We start from the raw sequence: 20,120 nt of genomic DNA on the forward strand, positions 1-20,120 counted from the left end.
AATTACCCCGAGGAGCACAAATCCCTGCTCCGGCCCCTCCTGGTGGCCGTCGGTGAGCACCCAGGGGTGCGTGATGCCCGCAGCGCTCCAGGCCCGGGCTCAGCAGCGCCCACAGCCCCGGCAGGGTGTCCTGGGGATGGCGGAGGCTCGGGAGGCTGCTGCAGAGGCCAGGCTGCTTCGTGAGAGCAGGAAGGGAGCAACCTCCATATCCCCCCATGGCCCAAACTTCCCTCACCACTGCCCCCCTTCCTCCCCATAAATCCCAGCCTCCCCTCCATGAACTGCCCCCCATAAACTGCTCTCTGCGCCTCCCCACCTTCATCCTCCAGGGAAAGACCCCGCTCTCGGAGGCTCGCTCATCCCCAGAGCAGCTCCTCGGGGATTGCTCCCCTTGTCCTCCCCAGGGGACGGCTCCTTCCTCGCCCCTCAGGGATCGCCCATCATCCTCCTCCTCCTGCTCCCGCTCTGTTCCCTACGGGATCACCCCCTTCTCCTCCCTCCTCAGGGCTCTCCCGCCCTCCTCGCTCCCACAGGGATCCCCCCTCGCTCTCCCCTCACGCCCCGCACCCCGGCGCGGCCCCGCCTGCTCCCGCCACCGCCCCACGCCCTCTCCCCGCCCCGCTCCGCTCCGCCGCTTCCCCCCCCCCCCCGCCTTGCCCGGCCGGCGGCGGCGCCGCGCCGTGCCCCATGCCCCGCTGCTGCCCTGCTCTGTGCATCAGCGCCCGCAGCCGCCCCGCCGCCGCCATCGCCATCGCCGCCCCTCTCCCGCTCCCGCTCCCGCCCGCCGCCGCCGTGTCCCGCCCGCCGCTGCTGGTGCTGGTGCTGCTGCAGCGCCGCCCCGCGCCGCCCGCTCCTGCGCCTCCGCCGCACAAGATGGCGGCCGGTGGCAGCGGCGGGGGCCCCGGGGGCCTTTCCTCGTCCTGCCCGCAGCCGCCGCCGCCGCCGCCGGGCAACGGTGCCGCCGCCGCCGCCTGCACCAACGGCGCCCCCGCGTCGCCTCCCGGCCTCACCTACAACCAGTGCGGCGCTTCCAACCCGGCGGCCGGCGGCGGAGGCGCGGGGGGCCCGGCGGCGGCGGGGGCGGCGGGGGCCGGCGGGGGGGCGGGCGGGCCCGGCGGGGCGCTGCAGCGGGAGCCCGTCTATAACTGGCAGGCGACGAAGCCGACGGTGCAGGAGCGCTTCGCCTTCCTCTTCAACAACGAGGTGCTCAGCGACGTGCACTTCCTGGTGGGGAAGGGCCGCGGCTCGCAGCGCATCCCCGCGCACAGGTGGGCCGCGGAGGGGACCCGCGGGAGGGACCGGTGCGGGCCGCGGCGGGGTCCAGGGTCCGTGGCGGCCTGGGCAGGCCGTGCGGTGACGCGTAGGCGCTACTGGGGCCCTGCGAGGTGGTCGGGGGTGCTGGGCCGGGGGCAGGCCGCGGGCTGGGTGCGGGGCTCGGGCTGATGGGCTCCATCGGGGAAGGGAATCGGGGAACTGCAGCCGCGTTTTATCCGCCCGGCGCCGGGGGATGCGGCCTCAGCGAGGCCCAGCGGCCCTCGCACCCCGCGGCGGGATGGAGGGAGCCGGGCTGCTGCGGGTCCGGAGCTGGGGCCGCCCCGGTTTGCTCCCGCACATGCCGGGAGGTGTCTGCGCCCCGCGGCCTGGTCCCCTCCCCGTGGTCCCCTCCCCGTGGTCAGCCGCTGTCACCTCACATCTCTGCCAGCCCTCGGGTCATGGTGCTGTGCATCCGCACGGTTACCGGCCCAGGTGATGGGGCTGGCTTTGGGCTGGGAGCGTTTCCCATGGAGGGTAGGTGCGAGGGAAAACCCCAGATGCCTGGAACTCGCTTGGAAGCAGCCCTCGGTTGGGTGAGTCGTGGAGGAGAGGAGGAATAGTCTCCAAGACGGCGTGATTTGTGCTGACAGGAATAGGGAGCATTGGGAGTGCTGGGGGTGGAAAGGAAAGCAATCATTTGAGAAACCGAATTTCTGCCACAGCGTTTGCTTTTAAAAATAACCTTTATTGCGTCTTTTTTTCTCTGTGTCTTGGGGCGTTAATCCTCCGCTGTAAACCAGACACCAGGATTCTGGAAGAGCTGTATTGAGAATGACATCTGGGCGTGAGGGAACCAGTCGAGCTTGATGCTGAAGGCCGAGCTGCCATTTAAGAGTTTGCAGCCCTGAGCTGCGCACTGCTTCAGAGGCTGGGATTGCTTCCACCCGGATAATGCAAAACCCGTGTGCCTGGGGATGCTTGGCTGCTTCTCGGGGCAGCTTTGGTGAATTGGTGCATGCCATTCACACCCCACAGCTCCGGGAAGTGCCTCCCGGGCTGCTCGGCTGTGCCAGCAGCAAATGCCAGAGCCTTGTGCTCAAAGCCAGGACCTGCTGTAACTGGGGGCAGGCTTGTTGGTGTGCTTGGCAAAGGGAGCCTTGCTCCAAACTGCTTCAGACTATTGCTTGTCTCCTAAGTGCCTGCGTTCCTGGAGGCTTCCCCTTCAGATTTCCCTTTTTCTCTTGCTTTCCGGTTAAAACTCTTGTTTTAGGCTGCTCTGAGTGCTTAGGGCGTCAGTTCTGCTATTTTATAACTTGAGGCTTATTTAGTGTTAGGGTAAGCTTGCTCCGGTGCTGAGAGCTAAGCTTGGTGGAGGTGCGGAGGGGCAATGTTCAGCCCAGAAATAAATAGAAAATAAATGAAGCTTTTTTTTGAGGGGAAAAAGACAAAAAGGCCCAAAGTGAAATGCTGCTTAATTGCTTTGAAATCCATCTGTGCTCCGAGTGGTAAAGATAGATGTTGTGTCATCCCATTTACAGATTATATAGACTTTAGTAAAACTTGCCTAATTGATATTACAGTTGGGATACCCCAATGAGTCATGAAGTACAGTGGCTATTTCAGAGCTTAAAATAAACCCACCCAGACCCCTTCTGTGCTCAGCTCTCCCGCAGCAACCTGACAGCGCAAGGTATTTTGCACTGGAGTGGATTGGATGGGGCTTGGAGCAACCTGGTGTGGTGGAAGGTGTCCTTGTCCATGGCAGGGCATTGGAACTGGATGAGCTTTAAGGTCCCTTCACCCCAAACCAGGTTTCCGAGTGGGACAGAGCTGTAGGTTCAGGTGGGTTTCTAAGAGAGTGCCAAGTTCAGCAGCTCACCTGGTGTCTCTAGTCCTTGTGCTAGAAGCAGCACTGGATAACTCACATAGCGACTAAGAGCACTCATTCTGTGTGTGAAAAGCCCTGTTTGTGGATAAATGGGGTGAGTAGTTGTGCTGGGTTCAGCTGAAGGTTCATCTATCCTGTGAAGCATCTGAAGCCCTGAGATCTGATGCTTTCCACCTTCAGGAGGCTCCAGAGCCTGTGGAAGTTCCTTGCCTACCCTGAAGGAAACTCTGTCTCTGGGCCTTGAGTTTGTTTCTTGCTGCTGCGTCAGCCATAGAGGTGGAACAGCCTTAAGGTTTCTCTTTAAGGTCAAGGCTGGACTGAGCAGGCTCAGTGCAAACGTGGCCAAGGTCAGTGTGTGGATTAGGCTGAACATGAGAGAAGTTTGGGTTTGGTTTTGTCTGTTTTCCAGATTTGCTTCATTGAGAACACGAGAGATTAGAAACATCTAAACCTCATCTACCAGGAGCTGCATGGGTGTGATGGGTGTGAAACAAGGCCCAGAAGGGAACAGGGGAAGCGTGTGGTGATGCTTCCCTGTGTATCCTCCAGCCTGGGAGATCTGCAGCTTGGGCATGGTCTGAATAGGTTTTTGGCTGCTTATTTCCAGGGGTCTCTTCTGATCTCATCCTCTCTTTTCTTGGATGTGTACTGCTTGGCAGCCCCTCCACTGTTGAGTGCTGAGATGTCCCACTGCACAGCTCCTGCGGCTGCCTGTGGGGGTTTTGAACCTGCCTCCTGCTCGTTTCACCTGGTGTCTCTCTAAGTCCTTGTGCTGGAAGGATGCAGCCAGCAAACGATCATCATTCATTAGTTTCTCATCACCTATGGTTTCACCAAGCTCCAGCACATCATGGGTTGCTCTGTTTGCCAGCTCTTCTGGAACAGATATTTTAAGGTTTCTCCACGATGGAGCAGATGGAGAAGGAAGGTGACATGCAGCAGCGGATAGTTACGGTTCTGGAGTGATTTATTATTAATATATCCTAGTGCCTAGAAAGGGAGCAGGACTGTTTGGTATACAGATAAACTGGGTGACAGATGGAGGTGCCAAGGTGAACAAGGAAGCAGTGAAAACTGGTGAGTAGGAAGCTGTAAGCAGTGGAATAAAAGGCATTTTGTTGCTGACCTTCAAAAGCCTGTGGGGTCAACTTTGGATCCTCATGAAGACAAATCAAATTATTAACCTCATGGAAGTTCCTGTGACTCTTCTTGCTGAAAATGTTGATTTTTGAAAGATTTAAGAAGATGCCATGAAGAGAAAGGGATTTTCTCGCATCATTCCCTTGATGTTTTAAGGGAACTTCAAAATTGGAGTCCTGTGCATCTCTCTGGCACCTACTGAGATCCCTTTAGGGCTCAACAGTTGAAACAAAGTCAGACTGCCTTGTCCTCGAGTGAAATGGAAGCAAAAACTGGAGAGGTCCTTTTAAATGAATGCTCTTTTCAAAGAGCTGCTGAAAGCTGCTCATGGAGGCTGTGCACTGTGCTGGCTGTGAGAAGGGAAAATTCAGAGTGCAATTAATGTATGTTAATTTTGAGTAGCAGACAATGCCTGTGATTGTCTCGCCACCGTAACTGCTCCTGTAGGAACAAGGATTTTTGTTTCAACTGGCAATTCTGGTATTGTGAAGAAGGTTTTTTATTTGTTTTGGGCATTTTTCTGCAGAACTCTGACAGAAATATGCATGTGTGTGTTTTCTGTAACTGCCGTGGTTTGTCCCTCATTCCTTAACCCATCACAAACAGTGCAACCCAACTTGTCAGCCAGTCTGTCACAGCAGACAGGCCTGGCACATCCATGGTGCTTTGCTCCATTGTGTCCATGGAAGGCCTCCTCTGGATGGGAGGGGAGTGAAAAGGGAGAAAATGAAGAATTTTATTGAAAAGGGAAGAAAAAAAAGGCACCTGTGTCATTTCCTGCTGCAGCCAAACCAAACTGAAATTCCCCTGCAGTGATGGCCTTTCCTTGGGGTCCAGTTGGAGGTTTCTGTCTTGTGCCTCTGTCCTGGACGGGTTTTTTCCCCTGCAGTTCTTGGTGCTTCTCCATTGAAGTCAAACTGCTGTGGTGAGGGCCCCTGAATTTTCCAGCTTCTTCCTTTTAATACTTGGTTGGGGAAGTGGTTGCAGGGATTGCTTTGGTAGCCTCATCTCTGCTGAGCTGTGACCTTTGTGGCCTGAACTTCAAGGAGCTGCTTGATTGCAGACCCCAGAAGCAAGGTGGCTTTCTCAGGAAGAACTTGCCTCTGCATTTTCAAACAATGCAAGGTCTCCAAATGGCTTTTCTGAGCCATAAGGCAGGTACAGCAGCTTAAATACACCCGGGCCTCTCAGCAGCCTGGTCTGTGCCTGTGCTGCTCCTAAAACAGGAGGTGGTGTTTATCAGCAAGGGAAATAATCTTGTTTACATGGGAGCACTGGGGTATTATTTTCGGTCTCAGACCTGGTTTGTGGGAATTCTTGCTTCCTATTCCTGTAGGGCTGATAATGCCTCTTGGAAGTTACCATCCAAACACACAGCAGGGTTGGTGTGCACCTAACGGTGTTAGTTTGGTTCGTGTGAGGTTTCCTCTGCCTTCCAGGCTCAGCCCGAAGCAGGGTTTGCATGGAAGCAGTGCCTGGGGAAGGCAGCTTCTGGGTGCTGCAGGAGGTGCTGGTGTCCACAGCTCCCAGTGCCATTGGCATGGTTTGGGAGCTTGCTCTGCTGTCACCAAGGATGTCTTCCTTGGCTGGGGAGAAAGGAGAGGGATGGGTACTGTGTAGTGACAAATTTCCCATCAGTGTTTTCACTCCATAACTGTGGGGAACTGCACCAAGACTTGGGCTCTGTTCACTGGAAGAACTTGGATTCCTTAACTTCATTGTGTTTCTTAGCTTCCCAGCCTCATGAATGGTCCACAGGCTCCTACAGGGGCTCTGCAAAGCAGCCACATGTATTGTGTTCCATGACGCACAAACTCCTGTCTTTGGGGAGCCATTCCTGTGCTGCATGCAGGGACAGGGCTCAGGATGAAGTTGCAGCTTCTTGCAGCAAATAAACAGAAACCCTGACACTCCCTTCTGTTGCAAAACATCTTTGCTTTGACGCTAGGAACGATTTGCTTTCCCTGAGGGTGGCCTTAGGGAACAGTAGCCAGCCTGGGATTTTTTGGGGGGAAGTGGATATGATTTAACATCAAGCTTTCTTGCTTGTCTGTTTTTTGATGATAGGTTTGTGCTGGCTGTGGGCAGCGCAGTCTTCGATGCGATGTTTAATGGTGGAATGGCCACAACTTCTACAGAGATTGAGCTGCCTGACGTGGAGCCTGCTGCTTTCCTCGCTCTGCTGAAGTAAGCTTCTAACATCCAGTATAACTGGAACGAACAGATTTACTGTAGAAAAAGGCATTTTTAATGAAAGCAGTGGTCTCTTTTGTAGAACGGTGAGCATTAAGGTTCCAGATAAAATCCCCCTTTGTTGATCTGTTCTATGGTGTTTAAATGCTGCTGTTAAATCCCTCTTTTCCTGGTTACTCTAGACTGAGTACCTACTGCAGATAAGTATCTGACTTGCTCCATGGTTTGGCTTAGCCATAGTTAAATGAATATGTCCTCCTGCCCCTGATCTGCAGTATGGAAAGACTAAACTATAAGTGTATAACTGTGTGAATATATAGTTATATATAGTGGCACCACGCAGATGCAGCAATAGGGAGGTGTTCTGGTTAGCAAGTGCACATGCTGGCCCTTGTAGTTAAGCTGGTACTCACCTGTTCAGAACTCTCCTTCATGAATTGGTTTGATATGATCCAAATGCTATTTGAGAGAAGTGGGGAAAAGTATTCATCTTAAAACTTAAGTTACCAATACTTGGAGCTCATTTAGGTTATGGGCAAATGAGCAAGTTATAAAAGGTAAGTAAGGGGATGGAATCAGTGTCAGCCACTCTGTGTGGTATCTCCCCTTTTGTGTGTTTTATTCCTCTTTTGAAGAGCTGGTTTTGAATTTACATTTACAGCCTGTGTTGTAAGTCCTCGTGCTGGGGGCAGGAGGAGGAAGGGGCCATAGCATCCTATTCAGCGATTCCTTTAAGCTCTGCTGGTGCTCTATAACATCCCACAGCGATCCTGAATGTGTGCTGAAAAGTCATTGTCCCCTCTCTATAGGATTTCTGTAACCTACTTCCAGGGGTTTCCAATCCTGTGTGCTCTTGACATGTTCCCCACTCGCTTCCTCTTGGGAGCACTGACTATATATAGCTTTGGCACGCTTTTTGCTTTACCTTCAGAAAGTGCTTTGGTCATGACTGTGCTAGCTTAGAAGACGTAAAAATTGATCTTCTCTAGAATGAAAAGCCAGAAATAATAGGGAGCCCCCTCCCCTTTGGCTCATTTTCAACCAGCCACCAGCACTTGGGGAATCCCTGTAATTGGTATCTGACACTCCACCAGCCAGGTAGATCTCTGGAGAGCAGAGTTAGCATCTAGCTTCAAAACTTAGGCTAAAATATTGAGTGAATTTGAGGCAGAGTCATGGTGTTTCCCTGCCAGTGCTGAGTTTTCAGCACTTAGGTAAGCAGTGTGATCTTGGAAGAGATCTGTTTTACGTAGTGAAGCACCTGAGAAGATGAAAATGGTGAATTTGGGTGGATTTCAGCAGAAATGTTTCTATTTTGTACAGGACAAAGTGTGTGTCGATTATCTCAGTGCCTCTAAAGCTTGCAGTCATGCAGGTAGTCATGCTGCAGTAGCTGTGCACATGGTCCAGTGATATACTGGATGCTTAAATCTGGAATCAAGCTGTCACTTTTAAAGTGCTCAAAGCTTAAATGTGCCAAAGGAAGTTTGGGTGCTGCGTTCCAGTAGGAAGAATACCAAGTACATGGTATGAACTTTTCCTGGAGTAAAAACGGTCTCACTGATCTGAAATGGCTGCTGATCCTTACATATGTCACTGGACTTGGTCCAAGCCATGGCCTAGTGCTGTAGGATTAGGAGCTTATCAAGGGACAGAGTGCCCATCCTGAATGGTCAGCAAAAGGTCCTTTCTGGGCACTAGATTGTCATTGTGTTGGTCTGCTGAATTTGTGCAGGAGATACTTTTCTTGTTGTTCTTATTTTCATAACTACAGAATATTTTTGATTCCCTGGGGTTATAATCTAAATCTTTTCAATTGATACTACATTTTCCCACAGTTTGAGCCTCTCCTGTTATCCCTCAGGACACGCTGTTTGCACTGTTGTAAAAATCAACACTGACACAGTCACTGCAGTAAATAGAAGTGGTTGTTTTACAGCAACTGTGTCCTTTTAATGTTGTAATAAACAGGATTACTTGGTGAAAATAGGACTGGTGAAAGGGATGTGTGCAGAATACATTCACGAGCCTGTGGCTTGATGCTGTTATTAACAGATGCTCTAGAGCAGCACAAAAACTGCTTTCAGCAGCAATGAGAGCACTTCCCTGCCTCTGCATCCCCCTGTTTATGCTTCCCTGAATTGCATCCTGGCTCTCTGTAGCTAGATGACCAGGAGCTCCACTGTTGCTCTGCAGCAAGTCCCTCCAGACAGGAACACTGCCTGGCATCCTCATGGAAGAGCCCTTCTGCTGCCTGAAGCCTCCAGGAACAGTGGCTGCACGTGTTGCTGTGCCCCCTTCAGAGGAATCTAGGAGGAGAAATGGCAGGAATTTCCAAAGGAATAGGAATGCCAAGCATAGCTAACACACTCTGCTTCCTGCCTTTCAGATGGGCAGATGCTTGACTGGTTAGAGGAAAAACAGTGAACAAAACCCCTGCATGGGATTGGGACTGACATCAAATGTGTAACTGCTTTTACTGAACTCAGCCTGTCAGGTCCTGTTGTCTCATCAGCATGCTTGGGTATGAGGAGGCTTGCTCAGGCTTCCTATGAACACCTTTGTTTTTCCATGCAGTATAAATGTACTTCCTTGTTTTGGCCTAACGGAGAAGGCCGATGCTTTGCTTGCAGCATGGCAGTCCTTGTGTTTGCATTGCAATTAACTCTTGCTTTATGCTGAGCTTAGATGGGATGCTGTACATGAACATCTGGGTAATGAAATGGAACAGTTCACGCTAAAGTGAGGAGATGAGAAAGTGGGGCATGGAGAAAACACCTCATTGGCAGTGAATGTTTGAGTGCTTTTGGTCATTGTTGAATTAGTATGTAAACCAGCTTGTGTCCTCAAGCAGGCAGGATTGAATTTTTGTCCTGTTTAGTCTAAATGAACAACCAAACCCATTAATTTTAAGGGGGATGCTTGGCCAGAGGCTGTTCTGGCCTAGCCTGAGTGGCAGCCTAAGCAGCTTGCTGGCTGTCGGATACTGGGCAGTTCAAGATGCTTCAGCAGATACCCCAGCTATTCATTCATTGGAGATTACACTGGAAAGGGTGTTTATTTAAAACAGAAAGCTTCTCCTTGGTAAATCAGAGTCATTGGAAAGGCTGTGAGAACACTTCCATCTCTCAAGTGCAGGAAATGGGGTCAGGATGATGGGCAGAAGCACAAACAGGCGTTTTTACCCTGTTACCTTCTTGGCTTCACCAGAGCAATGTTTGTTTGGATGTTTTCAGGTTTCTTTATTCAGACGAAGTTCAGATTGGACCAGAGACTGTTATGACAACGCTTTACACAGCTAAAAAATATGCAGTTCCAGCCCTTGAAGCTCATTGTGTGGAGTTCCTTAAAAAAAACCTCCGGGCAGACAACGCGTTCATGCTGTTAACACAGGTGAGTCCCTTGAGCAGGGTCCATCCCAATAAGAGACCAGAGCTTTTGTAAGTGTTACGGAGATGAGGATTCAAAATGGAGCAGTTCTGTGTCATTCTGAATTGTTCCTTATGGGGTTTCAGTGCTGAAGAGCAGGTTCTTACAAAGAACAATAAAATACAGCAAATGCTGCTGCTGTTTCAGATCTGCTTTCTGTTTCGGTGTGGCAGGCAATTCCTTCCAGAGCGTGAGCTGGGGAAGAAATGAATAGGGTGGAAAACTTGCATCTGCTAAGAAGAAAGGTGGAATGAGAGGATTTTCATGTGTTCACATTCAGGACTGGTGTGATAAGCTTTCTCTGTGCAAAGCTTGCTGCATCTAGCTGGTCAGACAGTCTTAAAGGGCTTTTTTGCAGTAGTTTCCTTGAAATGGGGGCGAAAGAAAATGAACTTCATGAGTGCTTCGGGTTATTTTCTTAGGAGAGGAGCAGGTTCTTCCTCAGCCTGTTCCAGCTCACCTTTCTGCCTTGCTGAAGGCATGCAGACCTGGCGTTTCAGTGCAGCTGTGGTTTTTTGACTTTTTATGAGGCCAGTTGCACATCCTTGTCTGTGATGGTCCAGTCTGTGAGTGCAGGACTCCTCTATCTTCTGTTTGGCTTCTTTAAGGAGCAAAGTACTTGCCAGCGTTTATTACTTCTTATTTTGGAGAAGATCAGACCTTGCATGCAGGTTGATTACATTAGCACCACTACCCTGCCCATTTCCAAACCCCTCTTTTCTTTCTGATCCCTGCCACCCTCTCTGCTGGCAGCTGATGACATACCACAGTGCTGTCACCGGTGTGGTGCGGTGCTTTAGCATTGCCAGGGACACCCTGTTCTGGGTGGTGTAGGAATGAGAAGCAAATAGGCATTGTGTGTGTGAGTTTCGTTCCTTTAGGAAATAGGGACTAGCTCTGGAGGATCTGGCAGCTCAGGAAAGCTGCCCTCATTTCTGATGTTAAACCTTGCAGAGGAGTTTTTACAGCTGCCCTGACTTGGGAACCAGGGCACTCGGTGGTCTGGCTCTGAAGGGGTGTCTTGCCTAGCCCAGCATACGTGTCTGCTGGCTTTTGTCCTCCTCGTCAACAGTACAAGCATCTTTCAGGCTCTGACTGTAGTTACTCCATCAGTGGCAGTGTCTCACAGAAGTTGAAGCAGTGGTGGCCTGAAGCAGTCGCTGCTGAGCTCTTCGCTTGTTTGCTGTGATTAGGCTGGGATCAAGTCCTTAAAGTAGCTCCGTGTCACTGCACCATGTCTTGGCGGTCCAGGAGGATATGAAGTGGTAGTGAAATTGTTATGTGACTGCACTTGAGTCGGGTAGAGAGATTCTGAGCAAGTGTTCAAGCTGTGTGCAGGCTTTGTTTGGAATAGTAACCTATTTTGGGGGGACTTCTTTAAGGTAACCAGATGAGAGTAGCTGTTTCTGTGCAAAACATGCAAATGCACAGAGCAGGCTGTGTACCCCATGGGGTTCTGCACATCTCCCTTGGATACAAACTATGTGCCTGTTAGTACATGAGACCAGTGTGACCCTGTTCTTACAGAATAAGCTGTCTCTGCATATTCCTAGAGGGAGCATGCCTGGAGTCTTCTAAATATAAAAAGTGATGTAGTAAGAGCTACCCCTGCTCAGCTGCCATGGTCAGTGTGGTGCTAGAAAGCACTTTAGCTGCCTTAACTGCTGTGATGTTAGAAGAAAGACGTGCCTGAAGCCCTGCACAGCTAAACCAGAACTGATGCCAAACGCAGCTTTATCCAGTGTTTGCAGTGTCATGTTTAACTGCTTGTGAAAGACAGCTGCAGGCCAGTGAATTCCTGACGCAGTCAGGCATGGTATTGCTAATGAAGACAGGCTCTTGGGAGAGAAGGGGGGGTCCTTACTTCCTCTAAACTTTAAAATACCTTTTGTGATGATGACTGCTTCTTCATTACTAGGCAAGACTCTTTGATGAGCCTCAGCTGGCCAGCCTTTGCCTGGAGAACATAGACAAGAACACGTCAGATGCCATCAATGCGGAGGGGTTTACAGACATTGATCTGGGTAAGCTTTTCTCCCTCCTCCCTTCACATGCTTTCCTCTCAAGTTATTACAGGCTAATATTTGGCTCTTCTCTTTTGTGGCTTTGCTGTTCTGGAGCAATCTGTTGAACGAACAGTCTCTGGCACTAAGTGGCTCAAGACAAGGCGTTTGCATGCTGGCTTGCAGAAATATCCTGGGATCTGCTTGCTTTGGTGCAGCTTGAGTTTCTGGGCATGATACAAAGCCCATTTCCTCTGTTGATGTTGGCAGGTGTTGGGTGGGTGTAACTCACCTTCTTTTGTGGAGCTGGCATTGCTCCCTGAGTCAGGTTTTGGAGCTAAAAAGGTGTTGAGTTTTTGGAAGCAAGAGCTGGCTATTTTAATGATCAGATGCAGTTTCCAGACTTGCTGGGCACACTTAATAAACATTAAAATGTAGCCTTTAACCTTCTTTAATGAGATGGACTTTGGAGGTAAGGCACGGGTAACCTGGCTTTCATGCTGCTTGCTTCATCCAGATTTGATGTCAAGTAAGTTGCAGTTCATTCTACTGCACTTCCATTAATATGCCAGTTAAATGAGCACTGCTGCTCCAGCGAGTTACTTGCTTATGGAATATGCAGAGGATGAAGGCAGCACTTCTGGGAGATGCTGGTTTTTCAGTTGCTTCTCTTCTACATAGGGTAATTGTGGCTAGGTAGAATGGGGTGATTTGGGATAGTGCCTGAAGTTGTCACTGTCTGTCCTGCCTTGCAGACACCCTGGTTGCTGTGCTGGAGAGGGATACCCTGGGGATCCGGGAGGTGCGTTTGTTTAACGCAGTGGTTCGCTGGTCGGAGGCCGAGTGTCAACGGCAGCAGCTTCAGGTGATTCCAGAGAACAAGCGGAAAGTTCTGGGCAAAGCACTTTCTCTTATCCGCTTCCCACTGATGACTATTGAGGAGTTTGCAGCAGGTAACTGAACAAAGGTGTTTCTGGCAACCCTGCTCTTTGCTTTCTGTGGGCTACAGAGTCAGCTATATGACAGTGGATTTTCTCTGTGTGTCCTGAAATAATTTGAGGTTATCCCCATTCCCACTGATCCACAAAATCACCTGTGTAAATGCTGTTTTCATCCATGCTCATTCACCCTTGTTTTAAAGACCCTGGTGTTCCATCAGCGAGGAGCAAGTCGGACCATAGCTGGCTTTGTACTCAGTGTATGTTTAGATGCTTACTTTCTCATTCATGCCAGAGCAAAGATCTGAATGTGTTCAGGTGCTTTCCCTTGTAACCATTCCAAGCATTTAAACTAAACAAAGAGTTGCAAATAATTGGTGTTGGTTGTAGCATGCTCCCAGAGAAATGAGGCTGCTTCTCCCCATCCTCTGTCTGCTGCCCCCTGTAGTCCAAGGGTGGCTGGCCTCATCTTGCTGCTGCTGTTCAGAGAAGAGTCCCATAACAGAAGGAACTCCCAAAATGTTCTTTGAGCTGAAGGTGTTCTTTAGTCTGTTAGCAGCTTGCTCCAAGCCCCTGTGTCCAACCTGGCCTTGAGCACTGCCAGGGATGGGGCAGCCACAGCTTCTCTGGGCACCCTGTGCCAGCGCCTCAGCACCCTCACAGGGAAGAGCTTCTGCCTAAGAGCTCAGCTCAGTCTCCTGTATCTTAGGGGAGGAACCTGTTAATTTTGGCATATTTGGGTTGAAGCCTTTGAGCTGGGAATGTCAATACCCCTCCCCATGCTGCCAGTTCAGCTTGGATCTTTGGTTAGTCCTCTTGCTTTGAGGAGCTTTTCTCCACTTTAACCCAAAAAGATGCGCAAAAGAAACCCCAAACCTGCGAGGCTGTGCCCATCAGCTCTTCCTTAAACAAGGACTACCTTGGAATTGCTTCAGCTCTCTCCTTTTACTGAGTGACTCTGAAAGAAAGAAGGATTTTTGCAGGCAGTTGTTTCACCAGTTCATTGTGTAGCCTGGAACTGAACATGGAGTTTGCATGGAGATGTTTTAACTGGCAAATGTGTCGCTCCCTTCCCTCAGAGCAAGTAATCTGAACCATTTGAGGACTGAACCCCAGCACCGCAGGATGAGTTTAGACACGATCAATGAGGGCTCATTTTTGCTGAGCAAAGGATCCATAAGCTCATTTATCTGTTAACAGTCGACTTCCTTAAATCCTTTCATCTCTACCTATTGCAGCCTTGGGCCACGTTATGTCTGCATCACATGTGCTGAAAGTTTTGGACCAACCAGTAGCCAGGCATTGGCTTCCCACATTAAAGAGCAGTTAATGCTATTGTTTCTCCAGTATGCAGCAGCTTCTGTTAAAAGCCTCTTGCAAATAGAGGTGCAGAGCAGCGTCTGACTCCTCTGCTGAAGGCTGATTTTTAGCTGGTTCCACTTTTGAAAGTCTTTGAAGTAGTTTCCAAAGCTTGAATTTAGCATCACTTTGGAAAAAAACCATCTGGTTCTTGGAATAAAGACGAGAATGCTTTTCAGTTTGTGCTGAAGTCACTAGCATTTTCCCCTAGATTCTACAATAAGGATGTTAGAAAACCTAAAACAACACAAAGCAGGGTTTAAATGCCCAAGGGAAGGAGGGAGTCAGAGTGGGGTGTGAGCTGAACCACCTTTATCTTGACTGAAAAACACTTGATGGTGACGTTCCCTCCCACTTCCCCTCATGGGCTTTCATGATGTCTTATCAGTAATGTTATAAAATACCAGTGTAGATGTATGAAAATCCCTGTCTCACCAACATTACCATCTCCTGAGGGAGCGGGGGAAGGATTAGCTGCCTGCTTTAGGTTTTTACATCAGTGCTGTTGCATTTCAGCTCTGCGGAGCTGTGCGTTGAACCTGTGTCATGAACGTGCCCCGTGCAGACTCTGCAGCCCATAAAACTCAGCAGCACTTCCCTGTGTGGGGTTGAGCTTCCTGACACACCAGTGAGATGCTGTGGGTGATGCTGGCATGACCCCCTCTTAACTGCAAGTCACGTTTGCCTCTCCATGTAAATCCCCAAAGGCTCCCTTCTGGTTTCTGACTCTGTCACTGCTTCCATGCTCCTTTGCAGGGCCTGCCCAGTCGGGGATCCTCACGGACCGGGAGGTGGTGAGCCTGTTCCTCCACTTCACAGTGAACCCAAAGCCCCGGGTGGAGTTCATCGACCGGCCGCGCTGCTGCCTGCGGGGGAAGGAGTGCAGCATCAGCCGTTTCCAGCAGGTGGAGAGCCGCTGGGGGTACAGTGGGACTAGTGACAGGATAAGGTCAGCTTCTCTGCTCGTTCTGCTGCTGATAGATTCGTGTTTACTGAGCTTTAGCCCTAAAACCCGCACAGTTACGTGCGCGACCTTGACTTCCACCATATAAACCCTGAAGGGAAAGTGTTGCTGGGCAGAAGCATCGCCTGATGCATTAACCTGCATGTGCAGCTGCAGGCTGCCACTTTGCTTCCCTATTGGCCAAGGTTTCCATAAAATGTGGCAGCACAGGACTCTTGGGGGTGATTTCTCTCCTTTTCAAGTGGCTTCCTGCAGCTGCATGGGCACACAGTGGTTGGAGTCACCACACAGCTTGTGGCTTCCTTCTGTGCCTGAGTATGTCAACTAGCCGGTGCTCCATCAGGCTGTAAGTGTAAATGTGGCTCGTTGAAGCCCCTTAATCTTGCCTATTTGAGGGAGGGATTAGGGTAAAATGCTTGCTGTGCCTGCTTTTCTGCTAATATCTAGTTTGTTTAGACCTAAGCTCATAGAGAAACAGCAAAGCCCAGTCATGATGACAGAGACGTGGAGGTGTGGTGTGGAAAATGGGTGTTTGCAGGCCTTGTGTGGCCAGGTGGTTTGAGCAAGAGAGGGGGTAATCAGCCTGGGCTGTTTCCTGATTCATCTTTGTCTTAGGTAGAAGGGGAACTTGCTTTAATACAGTCTTTAAGATTTATAAGCCTTTTCATCAGTGGTTCTCTTGCACATCGATACAGCTGTTGGTTGGATCTTCTGATCCATTCATCCCTTTATGGGAGATAGTAATTGGAAGAGCTGCTACCTCCAAAGACTTCCTGCTCTCAGATCTAATGCTCAGAGACCTTTTGGAGCTTGTGCTCGACTCTGATTTCAGCTGCTGTTAGCACCAGGGTCAGTCTCCAGCAAGGCTTGTGTGCTGTGTCAACACCGAATAGCTCACACTGGTTGCAGAGCAGTGGCTTCCAGCCTGCTGCAGTTTGGTCTTGAAACATGCAGGACTCAAAGGGTTGGTTGATGGGTGAAGAGATTGTGTTGGCCTTTTGGCAGGCGCTGAGGCTTTCTGCTACCTGAGGAGATGGAGCTGTAGTAGGGCATTGGGGTGAATATCCTTCCCTTTGCTGCCTTAGGCAGGAGGGATTCCTGCATTCAGGAGCTGTTGAATCTTACTTTCTACTCTAATCTTGAGTGCAGCTGTATGCAGCAAATACTCACAAGCACATCAGCAATTCTCTTTCAGTGCTCAGCAGTGAGGTATCTAATGACACTTCCTATGGTCTTTGCTGTTACCTTGCTGGAAAGCCTGCTGTTACTGTGAGGGCTCCACACTGCAGAGCTCCCTGCCTCTGTCTGCCTGGGGGTTTTGGATGCTGATGTTGAACCACAACCTTGACATGCTTTCTGAGCCTGGACTGTGGGGTTAGTGATGGGATTGTGCTCCTTTGTGTTTTACATGAGCAAACAAAATCCCTGCCGGCCCATTAGGGTAGTCAGAGGTTGTGGTTTCTGGAAAGGATTGCAGTTACTAGGAAGAGTTGCACTTTAAACTGTAGCATGTCTGATATTTGTGCATCATCCTCGTATAAAACCAGTGCAGGAGCAGCAGTTGGTCTGACTTCCCTGGTCTGTTCCTGCAGGTTCTCTGTAAACAAAAGGATATTTGTAGTTGGGTTTGGATTATACGGATCCATACATGGGCCAACGGATTACCAAGTAAATATACAGGTAATTCTCTCTTCTACCTTAAAAATACTTGCTGCTGGAGGGACTCATTTACACGTTGTAGTGCATATGCAGCATCTTGAGCTAGGAGGGCTTGTCTTTGTTTCCTGGATTGGGTGGCTGGCAGATGTAGCGAGGGCCAGATGGGGCACTGGGGATAAGAGGGATTATTGCTCTCCATGTTCCAGCCTTCCCTTGCATGCGTCACTGCAGCATCTCCCCAAGTCCACTCGCTGTCCTTTGAAAAGACCTCTCTGAGAGCTGTGACACAAGCTCAGCAGCAGCAGTGGGTGCTTGCCCACACTGAGCAGGCCAGGCCAAGCCTGGTGCTGCAGCAGAGCTGGGTGCTGCAATAGTCCTTGGACTGTCTTTTGGTCTGAGTTGTACAGATTGAGTGGAGCAGCTACAATTCAGCAAGGGAAGAGAAGAAAGCAATTGCTGTGTCTGTGCTGGGCCTGTGCAGTGCTGATATGCAGCCTTATGTCGTCAGCATCCTGTTTGGGATGATGAGTAGGACTGAGAGAGACTCAGTTGTCCAAAGTCCATCATGGTCTTGTTCAAAGACTGGGGCAGCTTATCTTGTGTGCCTTGATCTGGATGTGCATCCATAACCCCAGTCTGGATCACTGGAAAAGAACCATCTCCAGGGAGGTTCTCCAGCCCAGGAAGGCTGATGTGCTGACACACGGTGCTTGTTAATTGTTATCTGATAGTCAGGGTCTCATTCTGGTGCCCCTGGAGCTTTTGGAGGAGCAAAGCAAGTGAAGATCTAAGCCCAGAATGTCAGCCTGTAGTCCTCTGGGAGGCTTCGGGGTAAGGAGGGATTGTCTTGTGGTGTTCTGTGTGGTCACTGAAGACACACTTAAGTAATGGATCAGTGCAGTTGCAGTGGGGCTGGTCAAACCGTTGAGCCCCTCAGATTGGGTCCTGTTCAGGCAGCACACCTGCACTGGTGCAGGGCAGCATTCAGCTCACTGCACATTAAAGGTTAACACGTGTCTTGCAGATCATCCACACCGACAGCAACACGGTGCTGGGGCAGAACGACACGGGGTTCAGCTGTGATGGATCATCCAACACCTTCCGGGTCATGTTCAAGGAGCCTGTTGAGATCCTACCCAACGTCAACTATACAGCATGTGCTACTCTAAAGGTACCACACTGGGTGTGGGGTTCAAGAGACAAGATGGGAGTAGGTGAGAGCAGGCTCTGTTGTTCAACAGGGCTCTTGCTCTATGATTTTCAAGGCCCTGATGTAGAGCTGTGGCTGCCCCGTCCCTGGCAGTGTTCAAGGCCCGGTTGGACACAGGGGCTTGGAGCAAGCTGCTCCAGTGGAAGGGGTCCCTGCCCTTAGCAGGCTGCATGAGTTTTAAGGTCCCTTCCAACCCACCCCATTCTGTGGTTCTCAAAGGGCTGCTCTGTAGCCCCTTGGGGTATGTTGTGGTGTCGTGAGCATGTCCCCAGCAGCACCCAGAGGTGGTTTTGAACTTGTCCCACAGTGAACAGGCTGTGTCAGTGCTGCTGGGGTTGTTTCTGTGTTACAGACAAGCCGTCAGTGGTGCAGGGCCTGCCTGCAGGGGCGTTAAGTTGATATTTAACTGTTGAGATCCAGTGCAATGCAGTGTCCCATTCTGATCGAGATGAGAGCTTTGCCCCAAATTCCTGGGGTGCAGGAGCCAGGCAGAAGAGGGAGGTGCTGGGACCTCCCCACCTGGGTGCTTCAGGCCCTGTCCTCATCTGTTGTCTTCTGCCACCATCACAGGGTCCAGATTCCCACTATGGAACCAAAGGACTGCGCAAAGTGATCCACGAATCGCCAACAACGGGAGCCAAGACCTGCTTCACGTTCTGCTACGCGGCTGGGAACAACAACGGCACCTCCGTGGAGGATGGACAAATCCCAGAGATCATCTTCTACACATAGTGCAGCTGCGGAGCTGGCGCCGGACTCCTGTTCTCTCCCCGTGACCTTCCAAACTAAATTCCTGGCTGAGTTTGCCCACACCAATTGGAGCCACACTAGCCAAAGGTCTCAGTAAAACCATTTCAAAGCTCATGTTTTGCCTTGTGCTAGTGATTCTGCTGCTATCACGTACCAGACTAACTGGTACCCCAGTACCATTTGTAGGTGTCCGTGGCTAGTCATTCTTCACTTTCCTGGTTAATCCTATCTAACAACATGCGTTTTATGGACTGTAATGAATGTAGATGCTTTCCCACCGGTCAGAAGCATGGAAACGAGTGGCTCTGGTTGTGGTGAGACTTGCTGTGAGGAGATAATCCTGCCTAAGGACACACTCGAGGGCTGGGTGGCCCCATCCTCGTCCCGCCGGCCGCCGCACGCAGGACCTTTCGGGAAGCGGCTTTTGCCCTGAGGCTTCGCTGTTTCAGCACTACAGGGTCTTGAGGGGACCTCAAAACTGGAGAGACCGCGGCCTCCTCGTGCTCCTCTCCCTGCTCTGTGACAATCCTTGCCCTTGGGGACGGTGAGTGCAGCTCCTGGCGGAGCAGGGACGGGGCTTGGCCCTGCCCTGGGTGCAGGCTGGGTCCTGGGGGCGCTTCCTCCAAGCTCCACAGCCCGTTCTGAACAAGGGCCGAGCCTCGGACACCCCAGGTGCCCACAGTCGTTGTTACTGTGCTGAGTCCTGTGCAGGTAGGGCCGGGTTTGTTGGCTGGAGCAGGGGAGCTGCCTGCCCTGCCCCTGTGCCTGTGATTGCTGCTGCTCTCATGCACGTTTCAATGCAGTTTCTCTCTAAACCTGCCCTGGGCCACGTCGGCTGCGCAGTAGGCAGAGAGGCCCGATGTGCCCCTGCCCCTTGGCTGATAACACAGCAGATGGGCAGGGATTTATGGAGCAGTGAGGGGAACAGTAAGGATTCTCTCTTTGCCTGTGTGTGCTTGCGCAGCCCAACGGCCTGGACAGGCACAGGAGGAGGGGGCAGCTCCGGGTGTTCCCTGCCTTTGGGCCCCAGAGCTTGGGCATCTTGAAGATGCTTTCTCATTGCTTTCCCCCCCAGCAGCTACGCCTGGGGCTGAGCAGGGACGCGCTGTCCTGCTGGGAGGGAGGTGGGGGCCTTGTCCTTGTCCTGCCCAGCCTCGGGGTCGGTGCCCACTGGTGAGGACCACGAGGCTGTGCCCTCTGCTGCAGAGGAAGCCATCATTGAAGTGTTGCTTTGCAGCACGGCCGGAGGCGTCCCAAGTCCATGTGGGACTCGGTGCGGGGCTGGTGCTGCCTTAGAGCTGAGGTTCCTCTTCATAAACCCACCCTTGGTTCC

General features: G+C 51.1%; 1 protein-coding gene across 2 annotated transcripts; it reads left to right on the forward strand.

Moving 5' to 3' along the window:
- The first annotated feature begins 674 nt into the window (after nucleotides 1-674).
- Nucleotides 675-18,901, forward strand: BTBD2 (BTB domain containing 2). Of its 2 annotated transcripts, none has more exons than XR_009725851.1 (9): nucleotides 675-1,268; nucleotides 6,350-6,469; nucleotides 9,712-9,868; nucleotides 11,823-11,928; nucleotides 12,663-12,860; nucleotides 14,961-15,109; nucleotides 16,761-16,848; nucleotides 17,852-17,998; nucleotides 18,608-18,746. XR_009725851.1 is itself a non-coding variant. In XM_061356015.1 (9 exons), the coding sequence occupies exons 1-9, from the start codon at nucleotides 688-690 to the stop codon at nucleotides 18,767-18,769; spliced, it is 1,752 nt and encodes a 583-aa protein (XP_061211999.1). In that variant the 5' UTR covers nucleotides 675-687; the 3' UTR covers nucleotides 18,770-18,901. The 2 variants fall into 2 exon arrangements, 1 of the variants encoding a protein (XP_061211999.1); XM_061356015.1 differs by having other exon boundaries at nucleotides 14,961-15,153; nucleotides 18,608-18,901.
- The last annotated feature ends 1,219 nt before the right edge of the window (nucleotides 18,902-20,120 follow it).

The sequence above is a fragment of the Neopsephotus bourkii genome, unplaced genomic scaffold, assembly GCF_033783945.1.
Source record: "Neopsephotus bourkii isolate Nb327-2 ecotype Australia unplaced genomic scaffold, CSIRO-AGI_Nbou_v1 NB_838, whole genome shotgun sequence".
NCBI lineage: Eukaryota > Metazoa > Chordata > Aves > Psittaciformes > Psittacidae > Neopsephotus > Neopsephotus bourkii.